Source organism: Falco punctatus, assembly GCF_963210335.1.
Source record: "Falco punctatus genome assembly, chromosome: 9".
Taxonomy (NCBI): Eukaryota; Metazoa; Chordata; class Aves; order Falconiformes; family Falconidae; genus Falco; species Falco punctatus.
The window spans coordinates 12988601-13013539 of NC_137589.1; the positions used below are offsets into that span (position 1 = coordinate 12988601).

Consider the following 24939-nt stretch of genomic DNA (forward strand, 5'->3'; position numbering starts at 1 on the left):
AGAAAGTCTCCTGAACCACTGACCTGGTCACCGTCTGGGGCGCAGAATAATTTTTTAAAAATAAACTGAAACCCTTGACAACTCATCAAGATCACAGCCTGAAACTTTTATCTTGTCAATCTTTAATCCTGGCATGAACCATAAGACCCGAAGCTGTCCAGAGCTTCTGATTTTCTGTCAGCTCGTTCTGTACCAGGTAGATGGGCAAACCTAGATGGGCTGGGGAACACTGACAGCACCAAGACTGGCCACGGAATTAATTTTGATGTTTCTTTTAAACTGCATAACATCTTGTCATTTAAGTCAATTGAGGATAAACAAATAACTTCGTTATGCTGGCAGACCACAAAAGTATGACAAATCCATGACATAAAGCCAAAGTTACCGTTATATGTGCTTACCTGTAGCATACCTTGTCCATTGCTTTCAATGGTGCCTTCATAGGTGACATGCAATCTAGACAGTTTTTTCTGAGATCTATCATTGAGGAAAAATATTGTACAGAAAGGACGATTACAGAATCTCCAAAGACATCCATTTAAAAAACAAAAAGATATCCCAATCCAAACTTCTTACACACCTTAAACATAAGGTGGTTTAAAAAAAACCCCAACCACCTGACGGATTAAAGTGCGTTTGCCTCTCAGAAACAATTTGTAAAAGTTTAACACAGTCAACTGTGTTAAATTTGAAACTGAAGTTCGATGTTTTTCACACAAGTTTGTCCCACTTAAACTTGCTAACCAGCAAGAAAGCCACAATAGTCGTGTTTTTATGCTGGTTATCACCCATACTTCATTATATTTCCCGTGACTTCTGAAATCAAGTCATCTCTTTCTTCCCCACTCAAGCAACAGCACCAAAGATGTGCTACTGTTCACTGTGTAAAATTCACTTCAGACTTGTTGGCTTCACAGGCAAACATACTGGAAAACCCAGGACACTCAAACTACTTGTGGCAGTCCACCCACTTCCCTCTGTACTTCTCTCCATAACAATCCATACCAAACATTGTGTTCTGTAGTACTTCCAGGCCTGAATTAATGTCATATGAATAGGATTCAGTTACCGATTTAAGGAATTTCTTACGTTAACTGGATGTTTGACTTACCTTTCCCAGTCTGGAAACTCCTGGAGACACTGCCTTGTAAATGTCACCAATCCCGTAGGTTCTACAGGCAAACCAACCCCAGAGGAAAACGTATTAACTGCTGGAGCTTTAGTCCTTAGATTATTTTAAGTGGTAAGCTTTTAAAATTACAACATCATTCTTGGCAGAAACACAAAAGCTTAACTTTCCTCAGGAGCAGCTTTGAATCTTCCCCTGACAGCCCATGCTCAAACTGAAAGCAAGTAACATGAAGACCAAAATACTCACTTCTCCCTTTGGAGTTTGAGTATTTTTCTTTTTCCAGATCAAGGAGAAACTATTTATCGAGTGATTTTTAAACTGTAAACACTAATAGAAAGACTTGAAAGTTGGAAGTAAAATGTGCTGCCACTTAGAAAAAAAGAAACTGTGAGCGTTTAGAGGTTGCTGCTGTTCAGAGTCAACAGACAACGCACAAAGTACTCAGCCTATGGATGGATGAAGCAGCAGCTCATGTTTCCAAGAAAATCCTACTACATCAGCATTAGTGGATTCCAAATCAAGCTGTTTTCAGCCCTGCCAGGCTGCTAGTCAAATTCACTGTATTTCAACCGAGAAATGACTCCTGCCCTCAAGAGAAAAAAAAGGAGCTATTGCTCACTGCAGGAAGGATACATTAGCATCTTCTCTCCTTGTTTTACTCAAAAAAGTTCATTTTGCAACAAAAAGTATCAATCTTTAAGTCATGTAATCCTAGTGAAAACTGCATTTGAGACTCATCTCTGTGCTCCAGTAAGTCTATGCTTGTGAAAAACATTCAAAATAGTAGGTAAAGCACAAACATATCTTTCCAAAAGCCTTAAATAATCCTATGCTTTTCTTCAAAATTACAGGGGTTTAGGGGAAATAAAAGGACTACTGGCTCTTAAAAAAATAAGTGCACAGCTTTCAGTTATCAAGTGGTTTTCCACAAAGGAGCTCTGGTTATCAGTGGCAGTGACTTACAAATTAAGCATTCACCTTTTGAGCACAGTCTTCAGTTGATATAGTCTCCACTGTGTTCTTTTACAAGGAATTCAATTACCATTTCCAATATGCAACAATAAAGAATTGCAAAATTACTACAGTAATTTACAGAGCTAAGTTACTTCAGTCTTACTAATTCCTTGGACAAAAAAGAACAAAGAAATGGGGTCTCTTTTGGACGTATGATAGGAATTCTTAATTCAAAAAAAGAGCACTCAAGAAACTCATTAAATGTTATTTAAAGTTATCACGTTAGGAAATGCAGTTTCATAAAGCATGTTCCCAACAGATTTCATATGCACAGGGGGTCAGGGACAGCTGCATAAATTTAGGATTTGGTTTGCATGTAAACATTATTACTCAACTGAAAAAAAAAAAAGGCTAGCACTCTGTCTCTCTTCAGTCCAACACTTAGATCACAATTTACTTTTTACATCAGAGATTTAGTTCTATTGACATTGCTGAAAGTTTGATAGCTGAAACAGGATGTAGCTGGACTTAATTTGTGGTGAACTAAAATTATGAACTGAAGATGGACAGAACCAAGGAAAGGGATTTTAATATTTAATATCTTAAAGCTGTCTGTCTTTTAAAAAACCCTTCTGAGAGAACATGAAGCTGATAGTGAAATACTGACATGTAAAGAAATAAAGTTCTTTTAAAAAATACTGTAATGAGGATATTGCTGCGGATATGATGTATGCTTGCTACTGCAGTAAAATCTCTTTCTCCCGCAAAATACAATATATAAGCTCTAATAAAATTATCACAAAAATTTATTTTTGAAAGCTTATGCAAACGTTCAAATTCATGGCTACAACAAGAGATCTGACTACGTACGCTAAGGAAAATATTGCACTAAGTTCTGAAGGAGTTGGGGATCTCTCATATCTTGCTATCAGTTGTTTTATTTGAGCAGTGCAAACTTCACAACAGCTTTGATTTAGGAGAACAGAAGGGAAAAAACTGAAATATCAGCACAAGCAGGGGAAAATCCTTCAGAACTGCAAAGGTAGTCAGAGGACTAAATGTGCACACTGGGGGAAATCTGAAGCTTAAATCAGAATCTTTAAGCCTATGATTTTAATGACTACATATGGTGCTAAGTTCCCTCAACATCCTCACTTTGATGCAGTGTAGCAAGTAGTTGCATATATTACAAATATACCTAAGTATACTTACATATACACATTTATATACACACAATTTGTATAAGGGGGGGTGAAAATATTTCTCTGTGTATTTTACACATTCCCCTCATATCCTCCTCTCAGAAAAAAAAAAGCCCTGCGCAAAAAATTTAATTGCATGCATCATCTATATGAGAAGAAGTTACATTAATACAAATACCAGTGTACTTAGCAAGCTGGCTTTTGTTGCACACTTCCATCATAATGCTGGATAGCCATTTCTAAATTTAATGGGATTAATTTTTTCACGTATCTGTTTGTAGCTCAGAAAAAGAATAAAGGATATACTTTTTTCTGTGACTCTTCTAAAATAGCAGAAAAGGGTCTTAAGTTTCTCAGGCTTCCTTGGTGACCGTCCTTCAAACAATCTGAAAAACAAGAAATAAAAGCAATTAATTAGATTTCAGGGATATAGTACATAGTTATTAGGCTACGAACTTTGATTTTTTAATCATTATATGCACATTTTGATTAGCCTTGCATTTAAATTCTGTACTGTGGAAAGAACTCTTTAGACAGCCCCTATAACATGGGCCTTTAAGAGTAACAAGTTCATTCACTTGCTAAGTTTCTTATTAAGATGCTAAGTGAACGCCTATCTCATATTGATACCATAATATCAAAAAATATAACTTCAATATGAACATCCAAGAAAGCTAATAGTTTGTTTGCAACAGACTGGCTTGGATTAAAGTAAGTAACCAAGGGGTGACAATACATACATTGAGTACTCCAAGATCCAAATGCTTTACCCTACTTTCAGCTCAGTGAGTTGCACAGAAGAATTAATGCAACCATATTGCTTTCAAGAGTTGCATTGCACCAGCAGCATTTCTAAAGAAAAGAACCTACCCCCAACAGAAACTGCTTCATCCGCTGGGCAACTCCTGGCATTCTAACGTTCATTTGTAAAGACCTAAGCATTAAAAAGAAGCGCCCTATTTTTAGCCATTAAGTGAATGTATTCTTTTAAGGTTAGCTGAAATACTTTTACTGCATCATCTGTCCTCCAGCAACTTGAACACGCATTAGTTAATTTCACTTCCAACAAAGTGACAAGGCATTGTTACTGGCAACACATAATGGAATTTATCTGGAAGGAAGAATAGCAGCGACTTCAGAAATAATATCCTTTGAGTAGGAAGTTCACTAAAAGATGTCTGATTCAGTGAAAGCCCCAAGGATGTAAGATTGCGCCCCAATAAACAGTCTAAGTAAAGGAATGACACGACATTATTTATTTGTTTCTACGTACTGGGATGACAACCTGCCTTTAAAACCAGAATGCTGTCAGGTGATTGCAGCTTTTAGTAGCAAACTACATTTTTTCAGTATATAAGAATTCTTATGAAGTATATATGCTGAAAAGATCAATGTCATCCGAAACGTATATTAAGTCACAGTAGCAAGTTTTGAGGTGGTTAAAAAGGTTTTATAAAATCTCTCTCATTCATTGAATAATGAATCAGGCAAAGGCGGCAAACTCCAGACTTAGTCTATTTTAAAATGGGCCAATATGCAAGTTCTATCAAGAAGTTCTGCTTGCATGACTAATAAGGTGTTCATAAAAGGAAGAGTTGATACGCGTGTGTGCACACGTGTGCAGGTCCTCCCTACGTGCATAAATAATCTCTGACCTTTTATCTGTCAGTCTCATTTGGTATGAATCCTTTGAACTGGTTAATTTATCTGTTAGTCCAATCATGCCTTTACTAGCTTTTTGCCTCTTTACATCAAATTGAAATCTCACTTATGTTGCAAACTCTCAGCAGAGTGTTCTTCGTATCACAAAGGCAATACATGACTCAGCATAACTAACAGACTGGGGAGGAGAAGTCCAGGACTGGAAAAAAACATGACTAAAATAAGTCACATCAAGCTAAAAGGCAATGGCAAGGCAGATAAACTTTGTTTCATCCATTACAATTACTCATCAAAATGCAGCCACTCTGTCAAGTAGGGAACTCCAACCAAATATTTTCTCTTGTTAAAAGCTGCGTTAACTACCTCTCTTTTTTCTCCTCTGCGATCAAAGCTAGAGTAACACAGATTTGCTTCTGAAAAGGCTCATTTTACAGCAGATAAAATATTCCCCAAACACCATCTATAATTACAATAATGAGAAGAAATACCTGTATTTCTGTTCCAGCCCTACATAGCTGGGTAAAGACAAGGCAGCACAAAAGAATCTGAGAAGCTCTAGATTCTGGCACAGGCATCCCTTGCTCTGGAGGGATAGTCCATACCATGGAGATTGAAGAATACTATGGCCTTCAAAATTACCTGTATTTTGACCTAGTAGCTGTATTAATCCAGTAACTACATGCATTAGATCTTTTGTAACAGTTAACCCCAGAGCTCTCATCACCCTTCTCCACACAGCATTTCCTTTTCTTTGCTACGACATAACATAAATTGTACTTTGTCTTTGAAAATCCACTGTTAAATACAAAAAAAAATATTTAAAAAAATGTTATTTATTAAAAACAAAAGCGTGCAACACCAGTCCTGCACACACATTTTAGGACCACAAATCATGTTTGTCTGAAACAGAACACACTCATAAAAGGATAGCCATTTGTGGCAGGCCAAAACCACCGTGTCTTGGATCAATTAATTCGTATTTTCTGTTCTAGGATTTACCTTTACTAGTGAGCTAATGGTAAACTGAAGATAGCTGTCTGCAAACATGCTTTTTATTTATCTATAATGTTTGAAAAATACAAAACACTAGTATATCACTTGCATATTTTCATATAACCAGACCAAGGAACTCTTGTCTTCAGTTATTTCAAGTGAAAGTGCTTTACATCATTAGGAATTTGATTAAAAGGCCAATTAGACCTGTGGAAAAATCCCCAAGGATTTTAACGGGCTACAAATTAGCCTTAAACCCTCACAGTATCTAATTATTTAAAGTTATTGATATTCATTCAGTTGAAACTGATTGCTTCATATGTTCTCCCAAATTTCCATAGAAATCATGATATCAATGATTTGGAAGGCTTCCACCAAGCTATACTAAATTCAGAAGAAAAGCACAAGAGAAAACCCAACACCTCCCCCTGCAACACACACAGGCAGCCAAGCTTCCCGAAGTACAGCATAAAGTAACCAACATGCAACAGTAAAAGCAAGTGATACTTAGAACAATCAAAAATGGCCCAGTCCTACTCCATTAATTTAAGTGAAGATATAACACGGCAAAGTTATGAACGTTTTAACCTTGATCCTTACTTCTGAAACAGATCAATTTGGCAACATTATGATAAGTTCTATTTCTGAAGCAAATCTCTATTTTGAAGAACAAAGCTATATGAGGGCATCAATAAGATACTAAATAAAATTCTTCCTCAAGCCCTGTGACACAGATCCTACTAAAAAAAAGCCGCCCAAAATTGTAAGTGGAAACCACACAATCAATTTCCTGACAGAAGAACCCAAGGCCAAAACCCATTAATTCCAATTAAAGAACTCATCCAAATGAAGTGCACCGTAAATCAAGTGCAAAGCACTGCAAGCCTACTTTCAGGCGAAGTAATTGAAATATTACTGGCAACTGCATATGTAAGCTGTTTTGCTTTGTACAAGATGTTCTCACTGCCATGCAGATAACTTCAATTTAGCAGATATGGGAGTTAAGAAAGCTTGCAGAGCTGATCGCCAAACATAGCCACAAATTTATCTCTGGCTCTCCAGCTTCCAAGCCAGGGTAGCAGCAACGTTAATGAATGAAGACCTCTACAGGGCCATACTTAAGTGTTCGAGGAATCAAGGTCAGAGATTTAAAAACATAAGAAAGCAGATGCGTGAACGATGCCATAAACACAAAGTAGACTGTTAAAGTCATTCTGGCTAACCAAAAACTCTTTCCTAGCAAGTATTCAGACAATCCAATTGTTCTGAAGAGAATTCCTATATATAAGAAATATTAAAAATAACAACTGGTACTGGGAAAATGTAAAAAAAAAAAAATGTAAAAAGGACTCAACGAATGTCAGTAAACATACAATGAAGTTACGAGGCAACAGTGTATACTATTTCAGTAATTATTACAAAAACACGTGCATTTCTTTTGCTAAATTTCCCTAAATTTTAGGGTGGAGAAAAAGCATTTTAAAACTGTAATCAATATTCTGTTTTCTGTAGTCTCACTGACTGCAAACACAAAATGGTCTTATTTCGTGCTCTCTGACAGCACAAAAGCTGGAGCCAAAAGCTCTAAGGAACCTGCTCTTAGGTCCCTGGAGTGCTGAGACAAGCGGCAAATCTTCAAGGGACTTCAAAGGGTGCACTTCCAATCAAACCAACATCAACATGATTTAACATTAAAAGCTACGCAAAAGTGACCGTGGCATGCACATAATGCATGCTTAAGTGAACAGTTCCAAAACACACTGCTTCCGATTAAGGTATTATTAAAATACAGAAGTTTACTTGCAAAATATAATTTCCAAGGTGCTAAACTGATCTTTCATGTTACTTGAAGAAATGGCTCCAGTAATTTTTACAAGCAGAAAGAACCATTACAATCACGTGGTTTAACCTCCCAGTTAAATAGATCTGTTATCTGTATTTCTATCCCCAGCCTGTTATCTTCCCACCCACAGGCTGGGATTCCTTTGAATGTTTCTTTTTTAAGATTATAACGATGCCTTTACTGAAATCTGAACCTACCAAAGGACTCAAAGCTGCCCATGTGAAAACAATATGCAAAATTTGCAGTGTGAATCATACTTCAAAGAATACTTCCCATTCATAAATCCATGACATTTCATGTGTGCTAATTTTGCTAAAATAGCAACAAAAATTTGCATTTTTGCTATTGCAAAAGCATGGATGCACAAGTTTATACTTATGGTCCCCACAATTAACTATGCATGCTTTTACCTAACTGCCAGACACACTACACAGTGCCTTTTTCTTTACTACTGTAGTTGAAGACACACTTGTACTGTTTCTTGTATTTTAGTGTGGTCTCACTAAGGGCAACACAGCATCTAGACAAGGGCAAGCCGTTTTACTAAAACCTCAGTTTTCTCCTACAAATAAAGGTGCAAGAAGAAGGATTTACAAGGAAGTAGTATGGACAGATGAATTTCACCCAGTAAAGGGACTAAGCAGGGGGAAGGATGGAAAGTTAAGGCAGAAATAAAAATATCAAATCGACCTTACCTCCAATATCAAGAACAAAACTAATCACTAAACAGAGCTTTAGTCTAATGTATAGGATCACAAAATACTTGGGGGAAAAAAAAAAAAAGAACAAACCAAGCACCTTGCTTTTTGTATCTTATTGCATTTCAAGCCTAAGCTTTTCTGATGCATATGTGTAGGAGTGGAAATACTATGCTTACCTATGTCATCGTCAAATCTGTATAACTCTCCATATGATTGAGGGCTATTTTCATTAAAAGGCTGAGCATTCTCAGATGCTAGCAGTCTCAACAAACTACTAAAATTTCATACTGACACACGGAACCCTGAAGGAAAAACTAATACAGTGTTGAATGGCACAATAAACTCATCATTCAGGATTACATCAGTTGCACTGGCGAGCACATAAGCAGCCTCTCTTCCATCTTTCTCCTGCAATTTTTTTTCCCCCGGGAAAAAAAAAAAAAGGTGAAGTTCCACAAACAAAAGCGAAAAACAAAACTCTCCCTTTTTCAGAAACAGTATCATATTTCTAATGAAGTATTTTTTTAAGCTTGGATATGCAATGCTAAGCACAGTTGATCAAAAAATTCTTTTTTCAGTAAGGGTCTGTCACGATATTATTTGACATTTTTATTCAATTGTGCTCAAGGTAACTATCACATGCATATTGAGGACTGCCTACGATATTAGTCTAGCTAATGTCTAGGAAATCTGTTTGCATTATGCACACGGAGAGAACCCCATAATGTAAGATTTGGAATGTGTATATAATTATGTGTACTTATCACATGCTTACACAGGACAGAGAACAATTTCTTTCACTCTCTCAATATGGAAAAACAATTCAGCCTACCATATAGGAATAACTGGAATTACATTAATTACCTGTGTGCTTTGCCTGAAATATTTTCTGGGAAAGCCATTTCAATCGATCAGGTATTGAGTGGGGTTCTTCCCCATACAGAAATATTTGTCTGCCTTTTAAACCAGACTGCTACATCCCTAAAGCTTCACTCCAATGGAGAAGATGGAAGATTGTTCCAGTCAGTTACTGGTCAAGGACTTTTCATGAAGAATGGAGCTGCAACTCGTGTTTCATTGCTACCATTTATACTCCACATATCAAAAGAAATGAATTACAAAATGTTTCCTTCCTGCTTACATACCTGTATGTTGTGAAGAGCAGCACCCCAGACCCACTCTGGTCTCCAAAGCCCCCAGGGGGTGCGCAAGTCAATCCACTAAGATTCAGGTAGAAGTACTTTTACACCATTCATTAAAATAAAATAGTAATATTTTTTAAGGTAGTATTTACTTCATCTTTAGGTCGTCCTTTTAAAATTTCTCTTTTTGTGCACATACTAGAATGTAATATATTGATACAGTAGCACATGTATGTAATTTGCAAGTAAATAAATATGCGTATGTTGGGGGTGCATGCTCAAAAGTTTTTTGTTCGTAGGTATGCGCAACCAAAAATGCTTGGAGACCACTGCCCTAAACAGCTTGAAGCACTTAAACATCAATAACATGACATAAGATGACAAAACCTTAGTAAATTTTAAATGGGAAATTCTTACAGCCTACATAAAACTTAAACCCCTTACTACAAAGTCCTGCCGCCATTCAAAAAAATGTGAGAACTAAAAGTAAAGCTATTCAGAATATCAAAACTTCAATTCATGCAATGCGGACTTTATATAAATCAAAAGCAGAATAATCCAGATGAGAAATTCCTCCTAGAGAGATGGAAGGCAGACAAATTAACCAACCAGCTCTCGGACGGCACAAAAGGAAATGCCACTGTCCAGATCTTGCACTTCCCAGTAGGGAAACTTAGCACCACCTTACACAAATCAGGTACAGCAACCTCAGTTCGGCTTTTCTGGTGCCTAGTGTATGTCTCTTCCACTTGATAACATGAATTGCACCTTTCTGTATCAAAACTGCTTTCCTTTTCTGTTTACCCAGGATGGAATTTACAGTTTTTTAATTCCCTTCATGTCAAGGAGAAAAACTATACATTCAATAATTCAACCTCATAGGCCATTTTGCATTTACTGTCATGTGTCCTGGGTACAAGCTGTTGTCATCTCAAAGTTATATAACAACATCACACCAATTCAACACCCTTATATTTAATTATAACTTCATCTCTAGATTAAATACTGACTTTCAAGATTCATACAAAGAAAAAATAGAGCAATGTAATTCTGTTGGTAATCTGGATGCAAAAACTATCTTTCCAGCTCAGACATTCACATATACCCACATCTCTATTCTCTGTGCCTTTCATTTTGTGTTTTTGTTTATTGTGGCAAGTAATGTGGAACACTATAAACCTGTTTTAAGGAAAATTTTAGTGATTTGGGACTCCTAAAATACACCAGATTGATAGCTGACTTTGATGAAATGCTAAGATGCTAACTCCAAGTACTTGCCATATTTTACCCTAAAGATCTAAAACAAAAGACATCCCATAGCATGGTACAACTAAGTTCTGGACTAAATTACTACATTTACAAAGCTAAAAAAAATATTCAGATTGAGTACTGCTTTAATCACTACAGGAAAGTAATTATGCCAGGCTTGTTAATAATAGTGTCCTTTTGAAGTTGTCTGTTTAAAGAGTATTTAATCATTTACTACATGCAAATGTTGATTTTAAATTTCTCAGAAAATTACACTCTACTTAAAGTATTCCATCCAAGGCTAATTAGAACATATACTTAAGGCAGGCATACAGGATCAATTTTGTAGGATCAGCATCTGTAAACTCAGAAACCCTAGAACCACTTTTCAGGAGTAATGCATCTCAGTCCAAACCAAGTTCTCTCAAAGTCGCTAGGTAATTTATTCCCCACAGAATACTCATCAGTGTTGTGAAATTGATGTTGTTTATGAAGAGACAATTGCATTACTAGTAAATCAGATTTCAATTCTCCTGCATAAATGTACTATACAGTTTTCCCATTTCCTTTCATGTATTATACATTCTGTAACAGACATATATATCTTAACTAGTGGGTTTTTTCCCCCTCCTTTCCTATCACTTGAAATTGCTTTAAAAGGTCTGTTTAATAAAGATGAAGAAATTCAGTCCTAGTGGAATACTGGCAGTTTCAGACCACAGCATCCACTAATATATGTGCCGAAAGATCCACCCGGCTTATGGCATTAGACACGCTACCTTCAATGATGAATTCAACCTCAATTGCTTTGATGGGAGCTATTACAGCTGCACAACAACCTCCAGTTTAAGTACAGTCAGTTTTTTTGAAAAAAGGCAAACAGAGAAGTTATTGTCACTTGACATAGCTACGAACAGATCTGTAGCAGGTCAAAGACACAGCAAAACCAAAGTGTGTTTTTGACAAACCTGTCTCCTTTTCAGTCATCCTGAACCGATGCAAGATTGCAGAAGGTTTTTTTTCCCCTTATACTTTGCTTTTACATATAATCAGACTAGGTAGTTCCCCTAAACTACCTAATTCTGTAATGTCAAGACACAGGTCTGATAACTTCGTCAACAGGAGGGAAAAAAAAAACCTTCCACAGTGCAAAATCATGTGTGACAGTGGATGGCACCTGTTTCAGCATCTTACCCAAAAAAAAAAAAAAAAGCAAGAAAGCACAGCTCAATCTTATCTTTAATATATCTCAAGAGGAATATATTTTTTAATGAAAGTGCAACATTAAACCACCAACTATTCACAAAAAAGATTAATTATGATCATCACCATAAGAAATGACTTTAAACTGTGCAAACAACATCACAATTGTACAGATTATGTCAGAAGAGTCAATGCAGTTCATGCTCTACATTCAACCAGCATGCAATTTCCATGGAAACTTATCCAGCAAGGCAAAAAAAATAGCAGATTTAATTATTTCCTTTTTTGTGATGGGATATTTTTCATAAAGCTGCCTAATCTATTTCCATCATATATTATAAAAGTTTTTTTAAAAAGAAAAACTGAACTCTTTAAAGTTAGCTTGATATTTTGAACGGAAGCAGTATTTTATGCTATTTAGTATGATCTAATGTTTGGCTACTGAACAGATGTCATTTTATCTACTGAAATTCATAAATATTAAAGCTCTCCAAGTTAAAATACGAATTATATTTTATTAGCTACATTTGAAATGAATTATGTTGTTAATGACTTAAGAATCATAATAGGTCCATCCTTGCCAAGCATGAAAGGGAAGAATTCAATTAAAGTACCCAGTATTTCATTATACACAGGTGACTTTCAGTCTGTAGCATGAACAATCAAAACAGCATCGGTGTCACAACATACTATTAAACTAAGTGCTTCACTGTCAAAAGAAGAATGCACACTTTCTTTCTCCCCTCATCTGGCAAGACCAACACGCAGGAGAGGAGAGGTAAGTACAGATGACATGTCAACACTAAAACATACAATGGCCTTCCTTCCAATCAGTTGCAGTTATTAGCACATGCACCAGCACTCAAACCACTTGCCATCATCACTGCAGTAACAATGCCAAGCACTGGTGCACCAGAAAATGATTAACACAGGGAGAAGGGGATGGGGGGGGGAAGAGGAGGGAGCAGGGGAGAAAGAACAAAAGAGAAAAAAAGAAAAAAGGGGAGAGTCTCAGTATCTTACACTGACTGTCTGTTCGATTTTTACCTTGGGGGAAATATGGGTGGAAGGCAAAATACAGTAAGTCAATACCACATAAAAACCTGAGGTAGAGAAAAGACTGGGAGGGAAAAAGGAACGTTACAGCATTTAAATGTAGAAACCATTAACTGTTTTATAGTGTATGAAATGTTTAAGTCTGCATAAAGGGAATTGATAAACAACTGCTGTGTAAAACTGAAAACACAAGAAAGAAACAGCTTATATGGTTGTGTTTCTAATTTGAGGGACAAATTTTTTTCAGTCTCAAGGAGTTGAGGGGAGGGGTGGAAGCCTTTTGTATAGATGCAGAAAGGGCATACACAGCAGAATTGAGAAACACCACCACTTGCTGAAGAAAAAAAGAAAAAAAAAATCCCTCAAATGCAAGCATCCTCTCAGTAATTTTGCTTTGTTAGGGAACCATGGCAGATTTTTTTTTTTTTACCCAAAGAACAAAGTCATTCATTCACAGTCATGTAGCAGATGAATTATGCTAAGAACTAAGTCCGGAAAAAGCTGCAGTCCATAATATTGTGGGGAGAAAGAGCTGCTGTGTGGAACGATCTGTTATGCCCATCCCTAAGCAGACAGAGCATAACAGCAGCCTCCAAAACCTTTACAACAAAACAGTTATAAGGGGGGGTGGTGGGGGAGGGCACAAACATTTTAACTTCAGTCATTACCTACTGCCTTTTGAGTATAACCAGCTTCACGAAAGGCTTTTTTGTAAAAGCTGAGAACACACACTGCAATCAACCAAACCTTGCTGTCTTTACAAGTCTGCAGTAATAGCTGAAAACATGACGTTTCATTCCTTGCCCTCACTACCAAAGAACTAATTTGCAGGGTGAAAAAATAGAGGGTTGACAGGAAGAAAAAGAAATAAAATCCTATCCATCCTCCTTCTCCCCCTTCCTTTCAGATTTCAATGAAATCAGGTTACATATTGTAGCACAATAAAACCTGTAAATTCTTGTAGTGCTCTCTCCACCACTTGCTCTCTTCAATCTCCTTTTGCTTTTATCCTGCCAGTCTCCCTCTCCCTCATACATTCCTTCTTATTTTATCTACTGCCTGTCACCCCCTATTCCACCTCACTAATCTGCTCATTATCATATGCAAAATACACAGGGCAGGGGGAGAAGGAATTTTGGTCCAACAAATGGTTAAGTAAAAAAAGGACTTGAAATGGCAACTAATTATATATGTTAAAAAAAAAAAACATCACAGAAATTGGCAAACACTGAGGACAAGCCACTTTTAATCCTCAAGAACCAGAGGACATCAGCTTCCCTTCTTTCCTCCAGTTTGGCAACAATATTCTTGCAATTACATGGATAAAAATGGCTTTGTACCCTATGTGACTAACAGCTGAGCATTACCTCATCCATAAGGCAAGAGGAAGGCCTGAAGGCTGTCTGCTGTATTACCCCTTTAAATAACATTGCTGGGACTTACCATGAATGACAGCACTGGGAAGCCAAGACAGAAAACAAAGGAGGACTGACTGGAATAGGACAGAACCCCCCTGAACAGTTCATACTTTATACTGGTCATTCTTCAAGTCTACGGCAGGAAACTATTTACCTAATAATTTAACAAGGCTTTTTTATTTAAAAGTAGTTCAAAATATTAAGCCCAGAGTTAACCACTAGTACTACACTGTACTACTGTGACTTTATACTGCTGTACAACTCCATAGAAGACAGTATCAGTTTACTCCGCTGATTTAGCGGTATTTAATTCTGTAGTTGGTAAGAATTTAACTGCTTGATTTATAACATGCTTAAGTTACAAAACCTTTAATCTTCAAGCCCTTCATAAATAACCTCAAAAATTCAGCTAGAAGTGTATAGCTGGTACAAACAGAACTCTTTCCAGAACTTTACTGTCCTCCTTCGCTGCTTTGAACATAAAATCTTCTTTAATTCACGGATGGTACTTTTAATTTATTTGTTCTCATGAACTAACTGTGGAAAAACATGCTGAATTGTATGGTACATTAATGTCCACCCACACTTCCATAACCTACTGCACTGCTGGAACAAACACCAAGACAGTGACCCTGGCCTCTCTTCTGAAATTCACAGTACAGAGAAGCTTGTGCTAGCCCTTAAGGACAGCAAGCACCAAAACGATTATTAGTACATTGGCATGCCTGACAATTTATTCTGGGAAGTTCTAGTCTAACAGAGCTCTTATGACACACATACCCAAGTGTGCTGGATCACAGGTGACAGTATTTTTATATTTCATCTCAGTTTTCAGAGTACACACACTACATATGTTAACTGTGAGGAATGAGAAAAACTCTACATCAATAACTTACCTAAGCTCCCGCCTAATAAATTTAAGGTTGACCTACACAGCCTTGTATGGAGGTGCCCAGAAGACAAAATCCCCTTTCTAATCTACAAGTCCATGTGAACCATAATATTCTGCAGAAGAAAGCATCTCCATCCTCTTCCCCCATTTAACATTGAAATAAGCTTATTTAAAAAATAACAGATGTGAAGAAAAATTTCTAATTGAATCTGTAAGCTAGCACTGAGGGGAAAAACCTAAGTGTTTGTTTAGAAATCAGAGTAACTTTAATTAAATTCTTACCATGGTCTTGAAACCCTTTTAGGCTAACTTGTAGCAAAAAGGATAGGTTTATTTTAACATGCAGCTCTACAACTGCCTTAAAATGATAGAGAGATTGTAAGGATGCTGAGGAATGAAGTCCTATTGGTCTAACCAAACGTGCAGATCACTGATGCTGACACAAAGGATGTCAGAAACATGGCTGGGGAAACACTGACCTTTGATTTAAACATATGGAACACTTGAAGCATAACTGAAATGTACCATTCACAGACAAATGGCTTATGAGGAGGTAGGGAATTGTATCAGCCTAATTACGCCACAGCAAAAGCGTGTCTGTGCGTGCATGAAAAAAAAGAAAAAATTGGAATATTAAACATATCTTTATGTGCACAAGATCCTTTCTTAAATAGCTACATAGTTTTCTTGTCCCTTAGAGGTAAACAGAAAAGACAGAAAGCAAACTACTGAAATTAGTGACAGAAGCATGAAAGAAATGAGTTTCTCCCCTAAATGACTACAATAATATTTTCATTGAAGGGTTATCAGCTTCATTTACCTCAGAGTGCCATACCTGTTGAAGTTAATGTCTGGATAGCTAGAGTACTCAGACTTCATCTTTGCATTGCGACGTGGAAAAGTACAGAAGAAAGCATTGGCTAGAAAACTAGCAATCTGTTCCTGTGACATTGTGATGGAGTGATTCATCTTTTGTTTCAGTAGAGGTATTGGCTACCAACAAAAGGAGGGGGGGGGCAGGAGAAAAGGGAGGGAAGGAGAGAGAAAAATAATTAGCTTACCCCTTTTAAATGAAAAAACAGGAGCACAAAATTACATTTGTTAAATTAGAGCAAGAGTAATTTAGGCCATTGGTGAACCCTTTAATCAGCCGCACCATTAAAGTCAAGAACAGATTATTCCAGACAATTCAGAAAAAGTTTGCTTGACAAACTGCAGATTTCTATCAATAATAAAAAGGAAGACCAAGAAAACACAACTTATCAAATAAAACCATGGGGAACAGAGAGGGGGAAAGTAGACGGGATGCTGCAAATCCTGAGCAATCTAAAAACTGAAGTAAAACCCCACTTTCACAAACTGTACAGTTAGGAGCCCTTAAGGAATGCTTTCAGCTACAATAACTTATATTATACTTAATAAAGAAATGCAGAAGTCACACCACAAATCATCATTCTATGACTTGCTTTGAATTTCTTTCCATCCTACTTGAAGAAGTAACACTGATAACATTTGCAGAAAGTGCAGGATTATCTGTTCTTTTATAATCAGAATGAACAGAAGCTCAGCTTTGCTTTGCTCTTCAGCTTGGAGTTTTCTTTAATATAAAAGTAAACAAAGGGGCTGGGGGAAGGGGGGGGCACAAAAATAAAACACCCTGAAGTTTTTTTGGAAAAAATCTTCCATTTTATCAGGTTTCAGCCTCCTGACATGGAATTTTCACTCACTACATTCATGGCTGCCTTTTTTTTTTTTTTTTTTTTTTTTTTTTTAAAGTTATGTGATAATACAGGGGGGTGGCGAAATATAATTCTGAATGCTAAGGAGTCCAGGAACTATTATGATAAGCCCACTTGACAGGAGAAAGGGAACACAGCTTTCACCTCTTCTCCCAGTATTCTCAGCCATCATCATCAGCCTAGCTCCTTGAGAGCTGAGCAGCTATGTTTTAATCCTTTTATTTGTGAATATAGAAATTGCTACTGATTTAGATGGTCGAATACACAGCCCTATTTACTCCACAAAACAAACAAGTTTTCCTTCATTCTTATAACTACTACATTCACGTTCACTGAATCTCATTCTGTCTTCTGGCTATTTAATTAACAAGCTGTATTATGATGTCTGAAGTCACACAGCTAGAGGGGGGAAAAGAGCCTCAGAAGCTCTCTTTAATTAAAGTTCTACAAGCCTATAAAAATAGGATATTTTGGACAGTACATTATATTGGAACAAATTTAGCTTTATGTCTAATGAAAAAAAAACGAATCTGACAAAGTTCTTAATTTGCACTGCCTAACAGTACATCATCTTTATAAAAGGCATTGCTACATGAATTTGCAAGTCTTGCATTTGACTTTGTGTTCAGAAACTTCACAGCATTCTCAAAAACTTCCCCATCCAGTGACTAGTAAAAGAATTTTAAGAAATATTCATACTGTCTGAAATTACATGTCTACTGTAGGACCCCTGCAGCAGAATGAAATAGGGAGGTATTTTCCTGCTCCCATCCAACAAAATCAATTTTGAAAATTGTAACAAAGAAGCTTACGAGTCATTCCCCTGCTAATGTGTTACCCATCATACATTCTCACTTACTTGATGAGTCCTATTCATTTTTATCAGCTTTACTACCTACAGAACTGATTCTCATAACAATAATAAAGAGTTAAGGTTTTTATGTGTGCAAGTATTGTGATGGTCTAACTAGAATAAAATATGCTCCCATGTAAACAAAGGCTTTATGAAAATACTAATTCCAGGATTAAAAATTTTCTAAAATAAAAAAGACGTTTTAAGATTATTTAAGTATTTCAGTTTATAAATGTGGTTTTCAAAGCAGACAAGCTGCATTGTCATTTCATTTAAGAAAAGGAAGGAGCGACTCCAGCATATAGAAAGGGAAGCGTTACTGAAGTTCAGACTAAAAATACGACATCAAGATACGTTTTTTTACATTCCATTACAGATGTGCATTGTCCATTCTGCACTCTAGGCTTCAGCTACACTCAACACAAAACCTACAGCTTTTATTAAGAACATAACGTGATCCTGACATTTTGACCTTAGCCATTAGTTACAGTTTGAAGAGCAGCGGTCTGCCACAGAGCACTTAGCTGCGTTTACTTACCTGGGTGCAGATACTTGGGAGACAGAGCGCCAGCTTGACCATATCAGGAAGAATGGACTGGAACAAATGTTGAGCCTCTGCATCCTCAAGAACCTGTTACAAAGAAAGGAAAAAGGGAAAAAAAACCAAAACATCTCTTTTACATCAGAAATAATGATTGTACAAGAAGTTTGTGAAAGCAGGACCCATCCAAAAGAAATGAAAGAAAACCAAAAATGTCCTATTAGCCTCATGCAAACCTGCAGCATTTTTCACTGTACCACCTCACTACATTTTCCCTTGCAATAATCCTTTAACCAAAACACACAGAAACAACTCTCAGAAGTTGCAGTTGAGAAAAACACGTCACCAAATACTGCATAAAGGAACCTTGAATAAGTTATCATTTGACTCTTTCCCCAACAATGAACCAAATTATCAACTTATAAAAATCACTACCTAACCACAAAAGTACTGGAACTATTTACTTCCCTTTCATATTCAGGTCAAAGTCCAAGACAAGTGCCTGTGCCATTCTCCTCTTAAGGACATAAGAAACACACTGCTGGGTCAGCTCAGTTGTCCTCTGCAGCAGCAAGAAACTACGTAAGAAAGCACGCAAGCCTGGCCCCTTTCTGCTGCCCATCCCCACCACCTTCTTTCAAAAACTATAGCCATTGGGGCACATACCTTAAAGGGTGCAACCTGCCTGGTCCCACACTCTGAAGTTGCAATCTTTTCAGCCTCTTCCTGTAAGACAGCTGATCCTATGACTATTTTAGCTGCCCCTCTCTACCTATTCTAACATTATTCCCAAGGAGAGACCAGAATTGACAACGCTCAAAAAAATGGGCACACCAATGCTTCACAAGGCTTCTATACTCAAGACAAGTCATATCAAACCCTTCTTATACTATTCTCAATTCCCTTCCTATTGACATGTTTGGCTGCCAAAGCGTATCAAGTCAAGGTATTCAGAGAAAGTGCAGGCTATCTCTTCTAAAGTTGCAACTGCCAGTTTTGAGCTCAACATCACATACCCAGCGTTTAGATGAACCCACACACCCCCTGCACCCCCATTTGTGTATCATACATATATTTTTAGAAAGTGCAAAAGGTTCTTTAGATGGCCAATACTCTCCTTGAAAAGCTAGGATAGGCACACAAACAGGAGACTGTAAAACGAAAACCAAAAAACTGTGCAGCTGCAATATGCAAAATGGCACAAAAGCATGCCATAGCCTCCAAAGTCTCATGCTCTGCTGTACGAACAGGCTGAAGAAGGATGAAGGAGAGAAAAGCACATTCTCCATCTTTCTGTGCAGTAGTGCAGTTTTTCCCCTGACCTAATCCAGGCACTAGATGTGACTGGCTGTTACGTTGGCATGCTGTGTTTAGGGCAAGAAGCAGAAAGAAGAGAACACACAACGTGCACTAAAGCTGGGGAACGGAAGATGAAGATCACAGTTTGGCCTCCCTCCTTCCCCTACAACCAGGGAGTCTGTATTTGAGACAAATACCTTCCAACAGTTTCTAAATTAAAACCATTAAAATTCTGAAACTGTGGCTTTAAAACTATAGAATATTATTTTTTCAATTAAAACTGGAAAATAATTGGATTTACTACCAATTTCACACAAAAACGATAGCAAACAGAATGGATGGAACAGCATCAAGGTATTATCAGCTTCAGTCTCTGCAACACTTAAGGCTAATTGTGAAATCACATAAAGTGATCTTTTTATTCATATAATTAAAGCTTTGTAATTCACAATCGAAAGTTTCACAGAGACTTCAGAATGTAAAAAAAAAAGATACTGGCAATTGTCTTGAGAAGAGGAAAATACGATGCCTCTGATTCAAAGCATACTGTTCTCCATAAATGCCAAGCTGAAAATACTGTCTGAAGGCTAACAACTTCTGTTCTTCCAAGATCATTAAAATAAGTATAGAAGTATCTCTGCTCTATTCCCTCCTGTTCCAAGTGATATAAAAGGGATAAGAGCACTCCGGAGATTAAAAAAGCAAAACAAAACACAAACAAATGTTCAAAGGACGAACAACTTATGATAGGGAAGGGGGGAAAATAAAACAATCTCAATACCTACAGTTACTTTCCACGCATTATGTATGCTGCTCACAAAGACATACAAACAAGGTTTTAGTTCAAAATTTTAAATTGAAACAAGAACTTAGAAAGAACAGCAAACCTAGAAAACATGAAAAAACCCCTGATATAATAGAGGAGGAATCCATGTAATATACAAAGTATTAGTGAAAGCAGATTTTTTTTCAAGGTTAAAAAATGAACAAGATGCATATCTCTCTCTCCCCCTGCCCCTGTTCTTGGCCGTGTAGGTACCTGCATATTTACACAGTACAAGTCAGATATTCAAAATTATGACCAAACCTTTAACACCATCTGCTCTAGCAGGAAACTTTGCTCTGTTCTTAGGCACAACGTTTTTAAGCGCCATGAAGTAACAAAATGAGCATTTAAAGGCTGGAATTTCAGATCTCAATACTAAAATGAATATGTAAGTTAAATCTAATCATAAGATGACATTTAACCTCAGATGTCTACCAGGCTGTCAAATTCTGATATTTTCTCCCCTTTGGGTAACACTTCCTCTCTTTTAAAGTTGACATATAAATAGTAGCTGCTATGCTTTGCTGACTGCCACAGACTATACAGTATCACTTATCTGGTGACACATTATGGCACTGGACTTTGTCACAGCTGTCAAGACTTCAACCTTTTCTTTATGCTTCTTTGAAAACAATATCATAATAGTATGAGACAATTTCTTCCCAAAACAGAAGCAGCTCAGCTCTGATGCAGAATGCATAACTACAAAGGTCACTTACACTCTGAAATTCTCCTTTCTCTTCTCCTTACCTTCCTAATGTACCAGAATATACTCTCCTCTCTACATTATTTCTATGCATGACTTTTACTAGACCTCCACTAACAAAAACTTCAAAATTTGGAGCTCTTAATGCCCAGAACTGTTCTCATTGGACTTCAGACAGATTATTCTTATATGTAAATGACAAATAAGCTGCCTGTTTCGTGAAAAGCCTTGGGTGCCATGAAAATCTTACTACACTTCCACAAGACCCAACAACTTCAAAAAGACGGTAACTGAGTTCACGGACCTTAACAAGAAACTCCTAACTCTGCATTGTTCTCTAATCAAACCATCCAGCAGCCTAAGCACCCTTGTTCTGAATACTCCCCTATTTAGGGAGAGATCTCCTAAATATTGTGGGGAAGCACATCAATAGTTCTCAAATTCAAACATAGCTTGTTTCTTCCTGGAAATGTTATGAATTCACAAAAGAGCTGCTGCAGTATGTAACCTAAGAACACGGTTGTTCAAGGACAGGTGCTGTTTGTTTCTTTAAAAGAAACCTCGCAACACTATCACCATCACAGACACACAGACACACAAAAAAAAAAGGCAAAACCCCCAAACAACCCCCCAGCTTTCTCCCTAAAAATAACTCCTTGGGGAACTATACAGTCCTGTGCTTACCATTTATATCTGGAGACTGTAACTCATTATTGAACAGTGACAGTAAGCCAGAAATATGTATCCCTTCTTGCTTTTTAAAAAACTTATGTAACTTGAGTCATGGCCACCTTCATGTAATAACAACTTACCCTTTCTGCCCATGAACTCTTCCTGCACAGCTAACATTCCAGCGAGGTTTTTATGAAAAAGAACACCTGCAAACCCTTGGCTGCTTGGCTCTTATCCTCTTTTGTCCACTAAACCAGCACGCCACCACAGTTTCAGCTTTGCAGACCAACCACTATCAATGTATATTCTCAGCTATGCTCAGTGCAACGCCGCCTGGTTTTATCTGTGACCATCTTTTCAGACTTTGAAAGCAGCAAAAAAGAACACTATCATGGAAAGTAAAAGTATTCCAGGACGTGGAATGCTGACACCACAACTACATCTGGCAGACATCGCACAACGCAAAAGCCAACCTGAGAGAACCTAGCAACAGCACAGAGCATACCTGGTCCCAGAACTGAATGAAGATTTATTTAGAAGGAAACTCTCTTCAGGAAGCAGTGACTTGTACTGATGTAAAATCCAGCCTAGAGTCACATTATGTATTTTACTTACTTGTAGCTGCTGAAAGAGGGATACGTCAGTCTATCCCCCCAGACACACACACACCACGTTTCACCAGTTCCCATGTTCATCTGATAATTTCTTGAGATCCTTCAGCTTGCTAACACTACAGGAAAATAATCTGGGGGGGGTGGTGGTGGGGGGTGGTGGTGGTGTTGTCAGATGGGATAGTCTTCCTCTGCATTAATAAATCAAACCAGCCTACCACAAAGTCATGCATTATTAGATGTTGCACAGGGTGGGTGGTAGGTGAAACAGAACCAGTCACGCCCCTTGCCAATGGGCTATAAAAGGCAGATACCAGTTGCAACTCTTCTCGCTGAAAAAGCAGTAATATTCTAGTTAGAATGAAGCTGTTACAACAAGCACCTCACTTTGAAGTAAATCTAGTACTTTCTACTCTGAAGTAAATCTAGTAGAAGCATCTGTATTGATTCACTAAAGTGCTTTCAACTGCGTACAAGCTTCTTCAAGGCTACAACTCTGTAAACGTTAAGAGAGACCACTGGATTTCCATTTGTTAAAAACTAACATCTGTTTTATAACTTCAGAGAAATTCTAAAATATGAAACGGTTATCAACAATTTTTAATAAAGGAAAATACATCAAGTATCATAGCAACTTTGTTTGTAAACAACTGATCAGTTTCTCCTTTCCTTATTATGCAAACATGTCCTTTGCAGCTTCCTTCAGGATTTGAAATAAAACCAAAACATATTGTTGACTTTCTTCACAGTCCTCCAATCATGCAAAAAAGTTATTTAGGAATTAAATAATAGCAGGGGTTATGCCCCAAGGGAAAAGTATATGGAAGCAGAGTTGCAAAGCATGACTTGCCTTTTGCTAAAGAAATCACTCTGATTTCAACAGTATTTGCAACTAGAGCAACTGATTAAATGAACATGACTTAGGGCTCCAATTCGTAAGATGCAAACGGCTCAGCAAGCTGTTGCAGAGGTAAGAGCTCTTGGTGAAACCTGCATTGCAATTTTGCGAAATGAACATTTATACTGCAGCAAAGAGGCCCGACTAAACATGGTCATAAGTAATGGCATCTTGTCACTATAAACCAGTCCTCCAAAATGTGATGAACAAGTATGCCTGACAGTCCTAATAAGAAGGATCTGAAGCAGCATGGGGTGATAGTGATGGTAGAGAGTTTATATCTAAATCTGACAGCTCATCAAACCAAACAAACTGCACATAGAGAACACAGATTTGGACAGCTCTATCTATCTCATGGGAAGGTAGAGTCATCACACCAACAGGCAACCAGCATGCTACGACAGCAACGGCTTAATGTTTTCAATCTGTTTCGTTTTATTTCCCCGTATTAACTTTTCTGGCAGGACAAGAACCAACTGAACCATGTTCTTAAGGATGAAGGGGAAGACCAGAGTGCTTCCTTCAGACTTTGTGTCTTTTATTTCCTAATTCTAACAGATTTTGACCTGACATTCTCCTTCCCAGCTGCCATAATGCCTCACGCACTTCAAATCACTTTGTTTTGGTTTATAAGTGCCCTGTACCATGTTACTATACTGAACCACCTTTCCAGTAGCAGCTTTCCTAATTACTTTAATGTAAGATATCATATGGTTAGAGGTGGTAACAGCCTCCTAACTAATTAAACAAGCTGCATAATTTACGTACTTTATTCATAGTACGTTCATTCTCCTAATTTCAGGAACAATTTTTTTCTTTCTTCGCTATCTTCTGGTTGTCTCAAAAAATATGTCTGTATACTTTTACAGGGCATAAAGATCCACATGATAAATACTTCCACACTGAAAAACCTGGTTGCAAATAGAGGCAGACATAACATCATTACTGAACCTCCCTCAAGTCTGCAATTCAACAAAAATAATGAAGACAGATACATGAACAAAGCAATACTATTCACATTCCCCCAAAGAGAAAGATTTGCTCGGTGCCATATGCAAGGAATATGCAGGAGGAACATATCACGAGATCTAGGACAACTTGGAATGTTCTCCAGAAAAAAAGTTGATTGGCTTTTGTAATTTTGCAATTTTGGTGAAGATAATAGGGAAAGCAAAAAAATGAAAAAAGTAAAAAATTGTTTTGGGAAACAAAGACAACAGGAACTTGTGTTTGAAGGCTTTGTTTCTTTGTAAGACTGTTAACAGTCACGTTCTACCTGTAAGTATTTAAAATGCTGCTTTTTTCATTCAGTGCATAGACCGTATCTCCCTTCCAAAGGCTCCCATTT

At 37.3% G+C, this 24939-nt stretch overlaps 1 protein-coding gene across 8 annotated transcripts in view; it reads right to left on the reverse strand.

The window, feature by feature from the left end:
* The window catches only part of PARG (poly(ADP-ribose) glycohydrolase), a 70945-nt gene that overhangs the window by 21937 nt on the left and 24069 nt on the right, over nt 1-24939 (reverse strand). For 4 of the 8 annotated variants that reach the window (XR_013930527.1, XM_080402800.1, XM_080402797.1 and 1 more), the window contains exons 8-12: nt 18577-18669; nt 16267-16439; nt 3595-3674; nt 1112-1172; nt 402-477 (exon numbers count right to left, since the gene is read on the reverse strand). Coding sequence is in view for 7 of the 8 variants with exons in the window: in XM_080402800.1 (XP_080258926.1) it covers nt 402-477; nt 1112-1172; nt 3595-3674; nt 16267-16439; nt 18577-18669 (483 nt within the window). In the remaining variant the exon portion in view is untranslated. The remainder of the gene's footprint in view (nt 1-401; nt 478-1111; nt 1173-3594; nt 3675-16266; nt 16440-18576; nt 18670-24939) is intronic. The other 4 variants (XM_080402802.1, XM_080402801.1, XM_080402799.1 and 1 more) reach the window with 1 other exon arrangement.